Source organism: Aulonocara stuartgranti, assembly GCF_965226115.1.
Source record: "Aulonocara stuartgranti genome assembly, chromosome: 13".
Lineage (NCBI taxonomy): Eukaryota > Metazoa > Chordata > Actinopteri > Cichliformes > Cichlidae > Aulonocara > Aulonocara stuartgranti.
The window spans coordinates 6,610,789-6,625,786 of record NC_138949.1 but is presented as its reverse complement, the minus strand read 5'-3'; the positions used below and the strand labels follow the sequence as shown (position 1 = coordinate 6,625,786).

At 40.0% G+C, this 14,998-nt stretch overlaps 1 protein-coding gene across 1 annotated transcript in view; it reads right to left on the bottom strand.

The window, feature by feature from the left end:
- Positions 1-14,998, bottom strand: part of b3gat2 (beta-1,3-glucuronyltransferase 2 (glucuronosyltransferase S)) — a 58,671-nt gene that overhangs the window by 2,502 nt on the left and 41,171 nt on the right. Inside the window, exon 3 of the mRNA XM_082556958.1 lies at positions 11,616-11,764. Coding sequence (XP_082413084.1) covers positions 11,616-11,764 — 149 coding nt within the window. The remainder of the gene's footprint in view (positions 1-11,615; positions 11,765-14,998) is intronic.

Sequence of the window (14,998 nt, the reverse complement as noted above, 5' to 3'; positions counted from 1 at the left end):
GAGACTTAAAGTTAGGGGTGGGGCTGCTTTGACTGACAGGTGTGTCCACACAGGAGGTTGTAGCTGTGTGCTAGCTTGGAGATGGCGGAGTGTTCGTTTCCTCTGTATTTGTGCAGTTGATGGTTTTTGAAACATATCTGATTGAATTATCTAGATTTAGTGACAGAAATTGTTATTAATCACTTATTTAGCACAAATTGAAAGCCTTGTGTGATACCCTGGAACTAAAAGGTTGTTAGGTGTTGGAAAAAACAGAGTTTAAGTTAACATGCATGCGGCATGGTGCTTTGATCTTTACTGAGATGGAAGGTGTGTCCTTTTAACTGCACAAATCACTGTCCTTTTATTCTTCTATGAAAGTATAAACTATTAGGATTTTAATACAAAAATTTGAGGTAGAATATTTACTGACACAGATCAGTGGTGATTTCTACTCAGTGGCTTCTTGGTGTCAGTATGAAACCAATGTACTGGTCTAAATCAAGTGTGCAGTTGTATTTCCACTCATTGCAGATGCATTTTGAACCTTCAGTCCTCGATGATCTGCATATGAAATGCCCCATGGAGTAAAAAACAAGTCTGTGTTCTCTGCAGCAGAGATAGCATTGTATCCTCCTGCTGTTGGATTTGATGGTGCTGGTGTGCTGCGAGGGATTCCACTTGCAGGAAACAGCCTGACACCTCGAAATGGTTTGAATCAAAAGCAGCACGCACCTCACTGCAGCTGTTTGTCTTGTGTTTTCAGTCAATTTCACAGCAATATATTGGTGAGAAAACAGTACAATGGATGCAACGATTGATATTTTCCTGGAGAGGAGAACAAATTCCATTCCATGTAGTTTCAAATGAGTTTTTTTGGGGGGAGTTTATAACTAATGAGCCCATAATTCAAGTGTGTCCGAAACTGCACACACAGTGACTCACAAAGGCATGATTTATTGCTGGCTGTGGACACTGACGTTGTTTTTGCGCTTCTTCAGGTGGAACGTGTCACTTCCTGCACACTGAGCTGCTAATTGGCCTGCTTTGCATATCTAACGAGGCTAATGTAGCAGCCGCTCCAGAGCTGTGGGGGAAATGGTATCTGTGCGTGCGCGTGCCAATTATGCAGCCAGAGTGCGCTCCCTGTTCCCCGTATACTCTTCTCTTCCCCCCAGTTTGCTCTCTGTTTTCCTCATTCATCAAGTCCACTTTCTCTCCCATGGCCTTACTGCTGGTTTTACCTCAGTCCTATTTCCTGCTCTAGCTTTCGTTTCCACCCTCAGGCAACTCGGAGACGAAAAAAGCTTTTTCAGGTTAGAGAGCTCTGTGCTTTTTTCCCCCTTAATAGCATATGGTGGGGGAAGGCCTGTTTCTACCTATGAGCAAGAGGAACTTATATAGCAGAACTTTTACCTTAAAGGGGACCTATTATGTTTTTGGCTTTTTCCTTTCAGAGCTCTTCAAATCACAATTGGAGCAAAGCGGAGGCTGTGATGTCACCCATTGGTTTTGGATTTAACAGTAGTGTTTGGCTGCCATCATGTTTGATGGAGTTTGATTAAAAGTTGGATGCTAACTTATCATACTTAAGTAGCATGCTGCATAAATAAAATGCACAGGTGCATCATGCAGACACACAAACCTGCTTGTCTTTAGCCTTCTGAATTTTCCTTTAACTCTTTAAATCTATTTTAAATCTATTCAGTTATGTTTTATTGAGCTTGATATTTGTATTTAGCTCATCTCACTTTTGTACTTTGACGTTGTGTTTTAGATTGCTCTTCAAGTTTTTGTATTCAGGTTTATTTGTTGTGTCTTTTTTCTTGAGCTCTTCGTTTTTATTAGTATTGGGTTGTGGTTTGATTCTATATTTGATTTGTATCCTTTTATGTCATTTGAGAGTTTTTGGTTCTTGTCGTCAGCCTTGCAGATAGCCTGGGCTGCTGGAGGCTTCCCGTGATGCATTGAGTGCTTCTTCTTCACTCACTTCTTTTCACTCTGTGTGTGTTTATACACCACTTTGCATTTAATCATTAGTTATTCATCTCTGGCTCTCTTTTGTCCTGTCTTCCTCCTCTTGCCCTGAACCGGTTACTTCATATGTCTGCCCCTCACTGAGCCTGGTTGTGCTGTAGGTTTCTTCCTATTAAAAGGAGGTTTTTTTTCTTCCCACTGTCACCAAGGGCTTTCTCATGTGTGATGACTGATTGGTGGGGTTTTCTCTGTATTATTGTAGGGTCTTTACCTTATTCCACTCTAAAAAGGGCCTCAAGGTGACTGTTGTTGTGATTTGATAAAAATATAAATAAAACTGAACTGATGTGAAATTTAGGTTCTAGCTTTGGCCTTAGTGTTTTCTCCCTGTGCTCATGTTTAGTTCAGCGTGTCTTGTTTTCATTTCAAAGTTTCTGCTTAGGTTTTGTTTTCTTTTACTTAGACTTTGAATTACAACTTTTATTTCCTCATTATTCTATTGTGTTGTTTCCTTATTGAGCCTCTGGTTTCTGTTTGCTTTGTGCTCTTCAAGGAATAAATTCAGAAATTATTTTGGTGTTTCCCAGTTTCTTGAATTTATAGATTGGTGTCATTGTCCCTCCTCTATCTCATTCTGTGTTTGTTTTATTTTTGTTTTTTTAACCTCACTTCTTTTTTATTTCTGTGTCCTGTCCTGTACATGTGCATCTCATTTACCCCCTGCATTCAATTCCCTTTCAGTTTGTGTATAAATAGGCATTCCTTCATTCACTGTTTCATCATCCACACGCGCTGCGTATCCCCTACAACGTTTTAGTTTCATATTCCAAGTGATTTTCAGGCTTTTAAATTCCCTGCTAATTTTTGTCTTGATGCACGCTCAATCTTCCAGGTAATAAAGTTCTGAAAGTCAGAAAGGAAAGCTATATCCACGTAGATGAGTGACAATATGTCTTCTCCCAAGGCGAGGGCCAGCATGGCGAGCCAGATGGCTGGCTTACTGTTCCTCCCATTTACATGAATTAAGAGTTAGCACTTTGTGTGTCTTCCAATCAGCACTGGGCCCTACACTCTGGTCCTTGAAAAGAACTGCTCCACATAGAAGATTGCTAAGTAATGGACTAATAATGCACTGGAATTTCAAACTTCTTGGATTGCTCATACCACAAAAGGCACCAACACAGTGGAAAGGTCCAGTTCAATGACTATTTAGTGGATGTGAGCTGCCTCTATTCAGACTCCTATCAAAGGGGCCAACATCCAGTTAAATAAACACACATTTCTTTAAGTGCCATCTCCTGATGTCTTATGTGCTAATTATTGCTCCTTCAAACAGGAGCTTTTGCTCTTGGTATCGAAACAGTGACACAAATTTTTAAGAAAAAGGGTTCCAGCAACCAACGACACTTTTAAATACCTCTGTGATGTCAGTGGTTTATATCAAAACAGTATTTCAGAACCTGCTGTACAGAAAGGACACAGCTTTGATTTACCTAATATAAAACAGACCAATTTAGGTGTTATTATTATTATTATTATTTTTTTACTGGGTCACTTCCGCTAACAATGATTTTAAATTTCCTTCAGACTCCCTGTGACAAAAGTCTAGGAAGGGAGCACTAGAGTGAAGTAGAGTCAGATTGAAAAGATAATCATGGCACAGCAAGGAAAAAGTGAGAACTCATTTTGGATTCAGCACCATACTGCAGATGGATTAAAGTAAGGCTGCTTTTTACAAAAGTCACTATGAATAAAAAGAAGCATGTCAGTTTTGCAACTCAATTTGCAACTTAGCAACATGGAGTGTATTCAAATGAATCTGAAATTATGTTTTACTTCTCTCTTCTCTGTAATATGCACACTGCTGGCCAAAATGGCCAAGAAATTTCAAATAATCATGTCAGCCTATGTAAATATAATCCAGACCCAGAGCGAAGAACTCAGACTTCAGGCTGCTCTAAAGGTTCAGTTTCCCTGGCTAAAAGAGAGATGGTGTTCAATTTTAAGTCTAAGAATAAAATATGTGAAGATGGAAATGAGCGTCATCAGTTTCGTCTAATGGTTTAAACTTCATTTAAACTGAAATCAAATCTGCTTAGCAGTGATTCCAAATCTTTGGAGAGAATTTACCTGATTGTCACGACTTGGGATTTTATTTATTAAGACCTTTCCTCACTTGCTGCTTCCAGTGTCTATAAGCTTCTCCAGGCTCGGTTCTTACATTCAATTGAATCTGAAATATCTCTCACTCGACAGAAAGGAAAAATGCATTCCTAATTTGTAAATGCACTCAAGATGCTTTAAGGATTGTGTCACCAAAAACCAGACCAAGAAGTGGTCAGAGATGTGTTTAGCCACATTAATGCCACTAAAATTAAGTTTGGCAGAAAGCTGAGAGCCATTTGTAATGAAATAGACAGCAGTGCAGTCTTTCACCCCAGAGCTCCCTGGGTCCCCTGTCATTCTGTCTTCTTTCTTTTTTTAAATCTTCCTCAATCAATCTATGTATCCTCTTTTCTCTGCATAGGCTTTTACCCTCCTCATCCTTTCTCTCTCCTCGAGCTCCTTTCCCTCCTGTGCTATCATCTGTCTCCATCTGTTCCCGCCATCCCCCTCCTTTCTTGTCCTGTCACTGCTGTCTGTTGCCGTTACTCTCTCGATCTAACTACATTACAGCTCCTGACAGTCGTCTCCAGATACTGACCCAGCCGTCAGATGAGCGTTTCTGGCCTACATTGTCAAGGTCGACGTTCAGGTTCTATGGTCTGATCCCAGATACCGTCCTCAAAGTGCCCAGAGCTGGAGTTAGGGTGTGTCTGCTGGTAAAAGTAATATCTTCCAGTAATATGAATAATAATAAGCCAGTTCAGACCAGTCTTAACCAATAAAACCAAGAACAAGGTGTAGACCCAAAATGATTACAGTTCATACTAAAAACAGGCCCTGAAATAGGGTGTGCTTCTCACTCAGATGCATTACTCCCTCACAAAGCCAAACTGAATTTTTAAACACTGAGATACTGACAGTTACCATTTACAGTCTGAGTAATTTCAGAGTTTATCTGTGGAAAAGCTGAAGCTACTAGTTGCCACACAGCAGCCAAGAAGCATAAAGGATTTAGTTTGTAAAGAGAGGTGGTCAAAGTCTCTCCTGAGACGTGTGCAAACCCAATAAGAAAAACACAGGTTTTTCCAACTGTAAAACCATTCCTGTTTTGGGGTTGTCTCCCCGCAAAGACACCAAACCAGCTGAAACTGATTAACAGCCCCCTCTGCTACTTAATGTTGACACTCGCTGTGGCTCTATGTGTCTGTGAGATTTCATGTGCAGGTAGATACATTTGTCAAACTTGCTACAGAGCCAAACTAATTGTCTCCAGTATTTGTGCGAAGCCAACAGGTCATTCCTGCTATATTTTTACCTTTAACTCCTCATGTAACTCTACAAGGCAAAAAAACAGCTAGCTGCTGTTTAAACCTCTATTTACGAGGAGTAGCCAATTAAACGAAACCTAAAGAGAGACGGGCCTTTCAGAATCATGCAAAGTTGCTTAAGTAACATCTAATGAGCAGAACAGGAACTTAATTTGTGTGATAAAGTGACAGATCCTGATAAAAATCATGACCAAAACTGAAGCAAAATTGAAAGCTACACTGCTCAATAGTGAAGAGTAGTGTAGCTACTGTGTAACTGATTGTTATGACTTGGAATTTTATTCCATAAGACCTTTCGGCATTTGCTGTTTCCACAGTTTCACCTCAAGCTAAAAAGGGCAACATTTTTCTTTATATTATACTTATGTGCTTAATATTCAACTTTTTCAGAGGTGGCAGTGTAAAAAGTTTATGCAAAGATTTATGTCAGTCTAGTTTTTTTTTTTGTTGTTGTTTTTTAAAGTCAAACTGCATGTTTACAAATACTTTTGATTAGAAACTGTATTACCCAGTAAGCTTTTACCTTTTACTTTTTGATTTTTAGCACTAGGTATTATTTATATACTTAAACTAAACATGATTTAGATTCCACAGTCTTTGTTGTTGCCTTGTCATTTTTTACTGATGTGTCTATATGACAGATGTGACAGTGTGTGAGACGCGCTGCGTTCTGCACTGTCTGAGCGATGTTTCGCGTTTTAGCCTCACATGAGTGACTTTATGAGTGATGATGTCACATCCCTTTGCTATTGTAACGCTGACGTGATAAATGCTGATACCACATCGTCCTTTCTGGGCTGCTCTGGCTGATGACTGATGATGTCACGGGCTGCTAATAACCTGTATTAATATCAGCGGCAGGGCGCCTCCATTAGTGTAATGGGGTTGATAATGATGATGATAGTTTCAACACAGAGCTGTCTGCAGCAGCCGCAGCCATCAGTAAATGATGATCCAGCAGCTCCAGGGGATCTTTATCTATTCCCTGCAGGAAACATTTACCCATAACCCATCAGGGACTTGGACCCAACACTGTGACCTGCACACACATATACTGAACCACAATGATTAAATTCTGTATTTGATTATTTCGGATAAAACAGCAGCTTTGGTATTTTTTTCTGAAAATAAAAAGTACTTGAATGCAAGCCTTAAAGAAAGTGAAGTTAAAGTACTCCACTGGTAAACAAGTCTTTGAGTTGTACCATCATCGGTTTGTAGCAGGAAAATCTGGGCACTGTTGTGTGTAACAAGCTGTAATGGTGAAGTGAAATAATATTAATAGAGTAAAGTGCACTAAAAGCTTACCAACAAGAGTCCCACCAAACATAATGAGAGTGAGAGTGGGTGAGAGGAAAGCCAACAGGGAGGCATCATCATCATCTGAGCTTTAGTTGTGTAACACTTGTGACCAAAGTTTGTCATCAAATCAAAAACTATTTCAGCATTCATGAAGAGATGTTATCATTGCTGGTGTGAAACTCCAAAATGCTGAGAACTCTGTGCTGTGATTCCTCCGTGTACTCTCACTAACAGCTGTGTGCTAATGTGTGGCATAATTAACAAAGAAAACTGTTATTTAAACTGATCGGATAATGTGACAATAGAGATCAGTTGACTACATCATCCTATTGTCATAATATCAGATTGACTGATTATTAATTTATTTATATTTGAGTCGGTATCGGGCCGATAGCCAGTCCACACATCGGTGCATCAGTATCTCTCTCTCCAGCAGGCTTCTTACGCCAAGCTTTTTAAAAGTAATGCAACAGTCGACGTAAATACCTCCTGTAAAAAGTAATTTACAATTTTTTTTCCTCAAAATTATGTGCTTTTACACTTAACTGCAGGTTAAAAATCTTAACCTGAGTGTGTGCATATTTCCTCTAGCAGTGGGATTGTTCATATCCCGAGTAACCTGGGATACAATAGAAACACAATATGTTGCCCACAATAACAAAGTTGGGTTTTTTTAATAACAATACTAATAATGATGTCGATATTATGAGATACTCGATACACTGCAAGGCAATCATTAGTGATTAGGGATGGGAACTGAGAACCGGTTCTCGTAGATTGGTTCCCAGTAGTCAATTCCTTGGAATTTTTAGTGTGCCTGCCTTTCGAAAATAGAAAAATAGCTAAAGTCTAGAGCAGGGCTGGGGGACTCCAGGCTTTGAGTGTCGCTGTCCTGCAGGTTTGTCCTTGATCCAACACAGCTGATTTAAATGGCTAAATTACCTCCTCAACATGTCTTGAAGTTTCAGGTGTGATTCAGGTGTGTTGACCCAGTGCGACATCTTGAGGCCTGGAGCTCCCCAGCCCTGGTCTAGAGGATGGATATGGGCATTTATTTTTATTGCACAAAAGGACGAGATAAATGGTAAAGTGGAAAACTGCATCCAGGACAGAAACAACCAGATTATGCTGCTAACACAACTTCACTTCTTTGCAAGCATCTGTCGAGATACCAGGCTAATGCTAAGCTAGCCAAGACCCCAGGTGAACGCTGAGTGGATGCCGACCCCAGCAGCCAGATCCTGAGGCTGCAGCCTCTATTTCTACCTGTTCACGTTTATAAAGCAGAATTGCTCTGGTTTGAATTCTACAATGAGAACCCAATGACAACTGATAAGAGAATCAATAAGGAATCGAATCGCTAACTGATATCAATAATGGAATCAGAATTGCTAAATTCTTATCAATTCCCATCCCTATCAGCGATACAGCGCGATACCTGTGTAACTGAAAAAGATAAAGCACTATTGTTTTTCCGCCCCTCATCCCCGCCCACAAAAGTTACAGACCCATCTGTGGTTTTTGTCCCATTTTCTGAATAAACTCAGTTGAGCTTGTACAAACACATGTTAGAGATGTTTTTAATTTTGTTTCTTTGTTTTGCTTATTTTTATTCAGCATTTTTCAGGTAATTGCAACACTTATGTAGTACAACATCAATATTAAGTTATTAACTCTAATATAGTCATTGAACTTAATAATGTGTTACTTACCTTTACATTCTCTATAAAACCTTTTTAAGTCAGTGATAATTACAACATGTTTTCCATCAGATTGCTTAGTTTTACGCTCCTCTTTCATTTTCTGCAACAGCCTCACTGTCTTCAGCTTCAACAGCAGCAGAAACTAATGAACTAATTATGTTTGTTGGGCCACACTGTGGATCCTTTTGAGGCTCCGCTGTTGACAAAAAAATAAAATAAAATCTGGCAACAGCAATGATGTCCTCACGACGCAACTAAAAGAAACATTTTAAAACAACGAAGCTTCACAAGGTAAAACTCACTGAAAATGTGATGGAGTTCAGCAAATGTCTAATTAATCATTTTAGGAATTTAGTAAAGAATAAGAATAGACAACTCGATACATTTAAGAAATCAATTTAAACCTGAAGGTGTCGGGAGGACAAAGATCACAGGGCCACCAGAATCCTTTAAAACCCTCTCTCTGGGAAACCATAAACACCCCAACCCATTTTTACAGAACAGCCAGTAGCTTTTGATGTATTGGGTACGGATGAAATGTCCCAGTGGGCATTATCAGGATGTATTTCTCAGAAGAAATGATCAATAAACTTGAGTAAAATTGATAGAGCTATAGAAGTTATTGCAAATAAATAACTCTTGAATCTGAGGATTTCTGTCACTGATCCTCAAATTCATCCACTGAAAAAACAACAAACACTGGTGTGATGGATAACCAGTGGTCACTGCTGACTGGTCTGGAGCTAAAAAAGTCAAACTGGCTCTAAGGCGTTAATAAGAAAAGCACCCAAAAAACAAAACAAAGAGAGCATGTAAATGCCACTTGCAGACTTGGTACTTTTTGGAACAGCTGTAGGCATCGCACGTTGAGCTCAAGCTCATGTATTCCTTGAAAGGTAAAAACATAATAGGATCCATTTGTCACAAAAAGTCCTTTAAGGCGCCTCTGTGATGGTTGTCAAGAGGATGAGTGGCTTCATAAAACCGGGTGCCAACAGGGGCTGTGGCGATTTCAGATGAGCTGCATCGATCTAAGCTGTCTAAGCACACAACTAGAATTGATAGCGCTATAACGCACTTTCTATTCAATTCAGGCTGTGTGTGTCTAAGTTTAGACTGTGCCACTAGCTTAAAGCATGACTCATGCTGTCAATAGCAGAGGGGGAGGGGGATACCCCATGGTTACTGCTGTGATGGTCACTATCATTATGGCTGTATTTGTGCCCCAGACACACAAATGTGCACATGCTAGATTAAAACTGATAAATTGGATAAATAAATTGGGCTTTTATTAAGCACTAGCCTGTGCGATTCACCTCCAGTGTGCAGGTCACTGCAGTTTGATAACTCTGGCTGAATGTGGCCTATTTACAAACTGCATATTGAGATATACTAGTGTTTGCTCCTGACATGTTGGCCTGTCATTCAGTTTCACAAAATGTGCACAGCTGCTTAATGTTTGGACTTTAAACATTTATATAGGAGTAAAAATAAAAGTTGCTTTCCATCTGTAGTGGAGAAGAATGTAATGCATTGCGTGAGTTAGAATTCAGGTTTGCTCAGTGACCTTGAGCCTGTGTGCATATAAGAAAAAAAAGAAAAACATTAAAAAATTTTTTTTACTTAGGACGGAAAGAGAAAACAGCCAGTGGGCTCCCTAAAAGTGATTGTGATTCCACCTTCTTCAAGGTGTAGAGACACACAGATACAGTTGTGCAACACCAAATGCTTCATTTTTTCTTTAGCCTCTTGTGTCATTGGTGAGAACTGCATCTCTCCAGCCTTTAACAAGTACAATGTCCTCTCACAGGATGTTAAAAACACTTCTAATCAATGATTATTTGGCCCCGTTAAATTGAAATCTGCATTAAATAAATGTTAAAATTAAACAGATACAGATACTGACACACCACAGCTATATCAAATATATAGCACTGTTATCATTTGGACATTGTAGATCAGGTCCAACGTAGATCGTTGTAGATCGTTGTAGATCAGGTCCAATGTAGATCGTTGTAGATCAGGTCCGGTCTATCAGTATTCTAGCAGTTTAGTAAAGATTAAGACTAGACACCTGGTTTTTGAGACATATTTCAGGGAACAATTTGAACTTGAAGGTGACGGGCCAAAAAACAAGGGTCAATATTAGGATTAATGTCTTGGCTAAAAGAACTAAGAGAGGTCTTCACTGACATAAGCAAAACTCGCAGCCTTAAGTGGATAAATCCAGTTTCCCTCTCTTAGTGATATCATTTTACTTACGATGGGAGTGTGAGCTAATGGTTATGGCAGGATTTGAACTGGTCGAAAACAGCTGTGCAACTAGGTAACTACGTTGAACTGCCTTATCTAACTGAATGGACTTTTTTGGGGACCAGGAAGTTGTATAAAGAGGTTTCTTTAATACATAATCATTTGATGAATCACTTTCAATTTTTGCACGTTCTTTCAAGGCAGTGCCTGACATCAGCTCATTAACTTAAAATTGCACAAGGGGCCAGGTTTCAGGATTAAATATAACACCTATGTATAATCAGCCAAGCTTCATCCTACACTGCACAACTAATTTTGTAAAAATGTCTGAATATGGAATTCAAATTTCATCTGAACTGCATTTTCTGCATTTCATTTAAAATGTGTCTGATCAGGTTACATGTAAGTGTCTACGCATACAATATAGCAGCAAATTAGCAGGAGTAGGAGGCATCTCAGGCTTGGCAGTGCTTGGAGCCCAATACACTTTCACTGGCGTTATGCAAAACCAGAGAAATACACCTTAAGGGTAAAAATGAGTGAGTAAAGTGAGCAACTGTACTGCAGCAGGCAGCTGGACTGACATAGGAACGTCTCCATTCTGTGAGAAGAAAATGTAAAATAGCAATGAAGAAAATGTATAAAAATGTTTCTGTGTGAAACCGTCTACCTGTGTGTGTATTATAAAGCTCACTGCAGTCGCCAACTTCAACATGTCTACAGTTGTTGAGTTCTGGTCAAAAGTCTGATGGGACAATCGTTAGTCTTAAAAAGAACATCTTTGCTTTAAGTTTGAGTATAAAGGAAATTTTCCATTTCTAGGAAAGTCCTCTTCAGCATATTTGAACATGTTTTTACTGGGTGTTTCAGGTCCCAGTAGAAGGTGTTAAATTCTGTCACATCACCTCGCCTTAATGAAATTCTTTTCATTTTGTTGCAACAGACACAGACATGCCCGGTTACTGACCCGTGTGCAGTTGTTCGCCTTGGGCTCCAAGTCGGTGACCTTGGTGATCTGCTTGAGGAAGTCGGATTCCTGCATCCCCGGCTGGGAGCCTCGCCGTTTGAACTGTGCCCGCGGGTTCGCCAGGATCACCTGAAGATTCACTGCAAATCCTGAGGAGCCGGAGGAAGAAGAGAAGACTAAGGTGAAGGGATGAAGACGCTAGCCAGCATGGATAAAAGGGACATTACGAGGCTGTTGTAATCACAGCAGAAAATGACCAAGTTGATTAGTGCATCTAATGACTGTGATATGGCTGATATGAAATTCATTTACCACAGGGGTCTGCGTTCTCTGGTGATAATTGTACTGTAGATGAGAAGGAAAATAAGTGAATGTCAGAGGGAAGAATGCTCAGGATGCCAGTGTGCTGGAGCAGAAGCAGGGATTAATGCGTGGCTTGAAACCAGATTTAATCAATCTGATTAGAAAAACTTGGTAACTGTGGGGAGAAACCAGCTGTGTGACTCCATGTAATTACAGCAGCGGGGGAAAAAAAGTATTAGCTGCCCTACAGCCAGAAATACATTTGAAGGTTCGGAAGTATTTCACATTGTGAGACAAGTTTTATATAATCTTTTCCATAACTCCACAAAATTTTATTTTGAACTCAAATCAAAGGTGACAAACTAAACAGGAAAGCTAATCCCTGCAGCTGCTGCAGTTAACCTTGTGCAGCATGTGTGTGGAGAACACGTCATTCACACATCTGATGTGTTGTTGACCCTGTAGCCACAGGTCTGAAGGTGACACGTGATGAGTCTGTTTTGCATAATTTTTGCCTGCTTTGAGCTTCCACTGTCAGAAGAAAGTGTCATCTGCAGTTAGTGTGTCAGCTCTCGTTACTGCCACATTAGGTACCGTTGAGTTTTTAATAACTGATGCTCTTGGAATTCATGGCTGTGGCCTCTGTGGATTTTTATTTTGAAAAACCACATTTGCTGACTGTAAAACAGATCTGCGCCAAAGTTACAGAACGCTGGTATTTGGCCCTCAGCTCAGTATTTCATTTTAATTTTTCCTCGTCTTCAGGGCTAGGTGTATCACTAGACAATGACATAAGATATTTACACCTTCATTTAATCTTGACCTAATAAGTCTGTCAGTAAGCACGAAATATCTATGGTTATGTATTAAATGGACAAAAACACAGGACCAAAACTGACCTCTGTGCTACAGTTTAATTCAGTGATTGGGTCTGGTCCAAAGGAGTGGATTAGCTATAACACATGCAAACCACTCTGTTGTTGTGAGTGCTGTAAATACTGAATATTAATTCCCAGATGAAATCCTATAATGCAAGTAGTATGGTCTCAATTTCAATCTAATTTTCTAAGCTGTGTGTTGCTTCTGGCAAATGTTTTCTTAACTTTCCACAGAAGATGAATGCGTTCTACTACTTCCTGTCTTCGATGTTATTTCCCTTTACGATGCCACCGTGCAGCCTGAAGCTACCTCTACTGTGCTGGTTAAAATAAATCATTTTCTTTCTATCTGTTGTAGTAGACAGAAACAGCAATAGAAGACTGAGTGACTAAGCTAAAGTTGTTTACTTACACATGCGGACATGAAAATAGGAGCCTGTTTTAAAATTCATTACTTATGAACATACGAGTTAAAGAGACATCAATGGCTTGATTGCCCGTCCACTGCCACTTCCTAACTCATTTACTCCATGAAGATGAACTAAGGATGTATAACACACTGACAGTTGCTCAATTCAATTCAATTCAGTTGCCTCAAGGTGCTTTATATTGTAAGGTAGACCCTACAATAATACATAAATGGTAAATGGCCTGTATTTGTATAGTGCTTTACTAGTCCCTAAGGACCCCAAAGCACTTTACACATCCAGTCATCCACACATTCACACACACATTCACACACATACATTCATGTATTGAGAAAAAACCCCCAACAATCATATGACCTCCTATGAACAAGCACTTTGGCGACAACGGGAAGGAAAGACTCTCTTTTAACAGGAAGAAACCTCCGGCAGAACCAGGCTCATGGAGGGGCGGGGCCATCTGCTGCGACCGTAATTGGACACTGGAGCGAATAAAACAAACAACAAACTGCAAGATAGCAACAGTACCTCAGTGCTTAACATCTAACCAGGTGAAGAATACTCTCAACGAGGTAGGTGTACCATCATCCACAATCAAGAGACGCCTTTAGCAATAAGGGTGCAAAGCTGAAGGCAGAGAGACCCACAAACATGCAGCAGCTGAAGGCGCCTGCAGTAAAGGCCTGGCAGGGCATCTCAACAGAGGAAACTCAGCAGTTGATGATGTCCATGGGTTCTTGACTTCAGGCAGTCATTGACCACAAAGGATTTTCATGTCTGAATCAAGTCTTAAAAATGATGTTTAACATGTTTGAAACTCTAAAAATAGGTGAAATGTCTGTAATTTCTAAGCAGTTCATTGTAATTTTCATAAACCCTTCATTTGATGCTGAAAGGCTGTATAATTAAAATACACTGTGGTGATGTACAGAGGTAAAATTTACAAAGATTCTATCAGTGTTTACGTATAGATCTAACTATACGTGTCTCTCCCAAACTCAGCTACTTATCACAGACGCAGTATCTCCAAAATGAAATAAACAAGCAGAAGATCTGTTGGAGCTAAATAAAGAAGCCAGACTGATGCTAGCAGACAGGGCACACATGGAATGCCATAACCAAGTAGCTGCCAGAACATCCGTGCTGATTATGGTCTAGAAATTCCAAGGTCAAAATGGGATCACTGAGATAAGATCCTGTGGACCTTCCAGATACAGACAGACAAACTGCTGATGGCTAACCAATTGCACAGAGTTGTGCTGGACAAGCAGAGGAAGACAGCTGTAGTGATTGATGTAGCTATACCAAGTACCAAGCAACACCAGGAAGATGGAACAAGGGAAGCTTGAGAAATACCAAAGCCTGAGAGAGAAGCTAAAGAAGGAGTGCAGGGTGAAGGCAGCGGTGGTCCTCGTGGTAAACGGGCCACTCGGGGCAGTGAGTGGCTCCAGCAGATCCCAGGAGACAGACAGACAGATAGATAGATATGAAACTCACATTCACTCTCCATAGAGAATATTGCCGCTTTGTCTGCATTGTTTTATTTATTTATTTTGTTATATCAAAGAAAAAAGTTTATTATTTTCCCAAATGTGTGTGATTGTGAGAAGAGTTCTCTGAGCATTAATTATTGCTTCAGGACTCATCTGAGAACTGTTACTAAACGGCTAGAGGGAGAGAAGTGGTGCTGCCGAGAGGCGCTGACAGGAGGAGAGGAGGAGATCGTCAGGGAACAACAGGTGTCTGTTTTATCCTCAGAAAAACATACGAAAGGCTC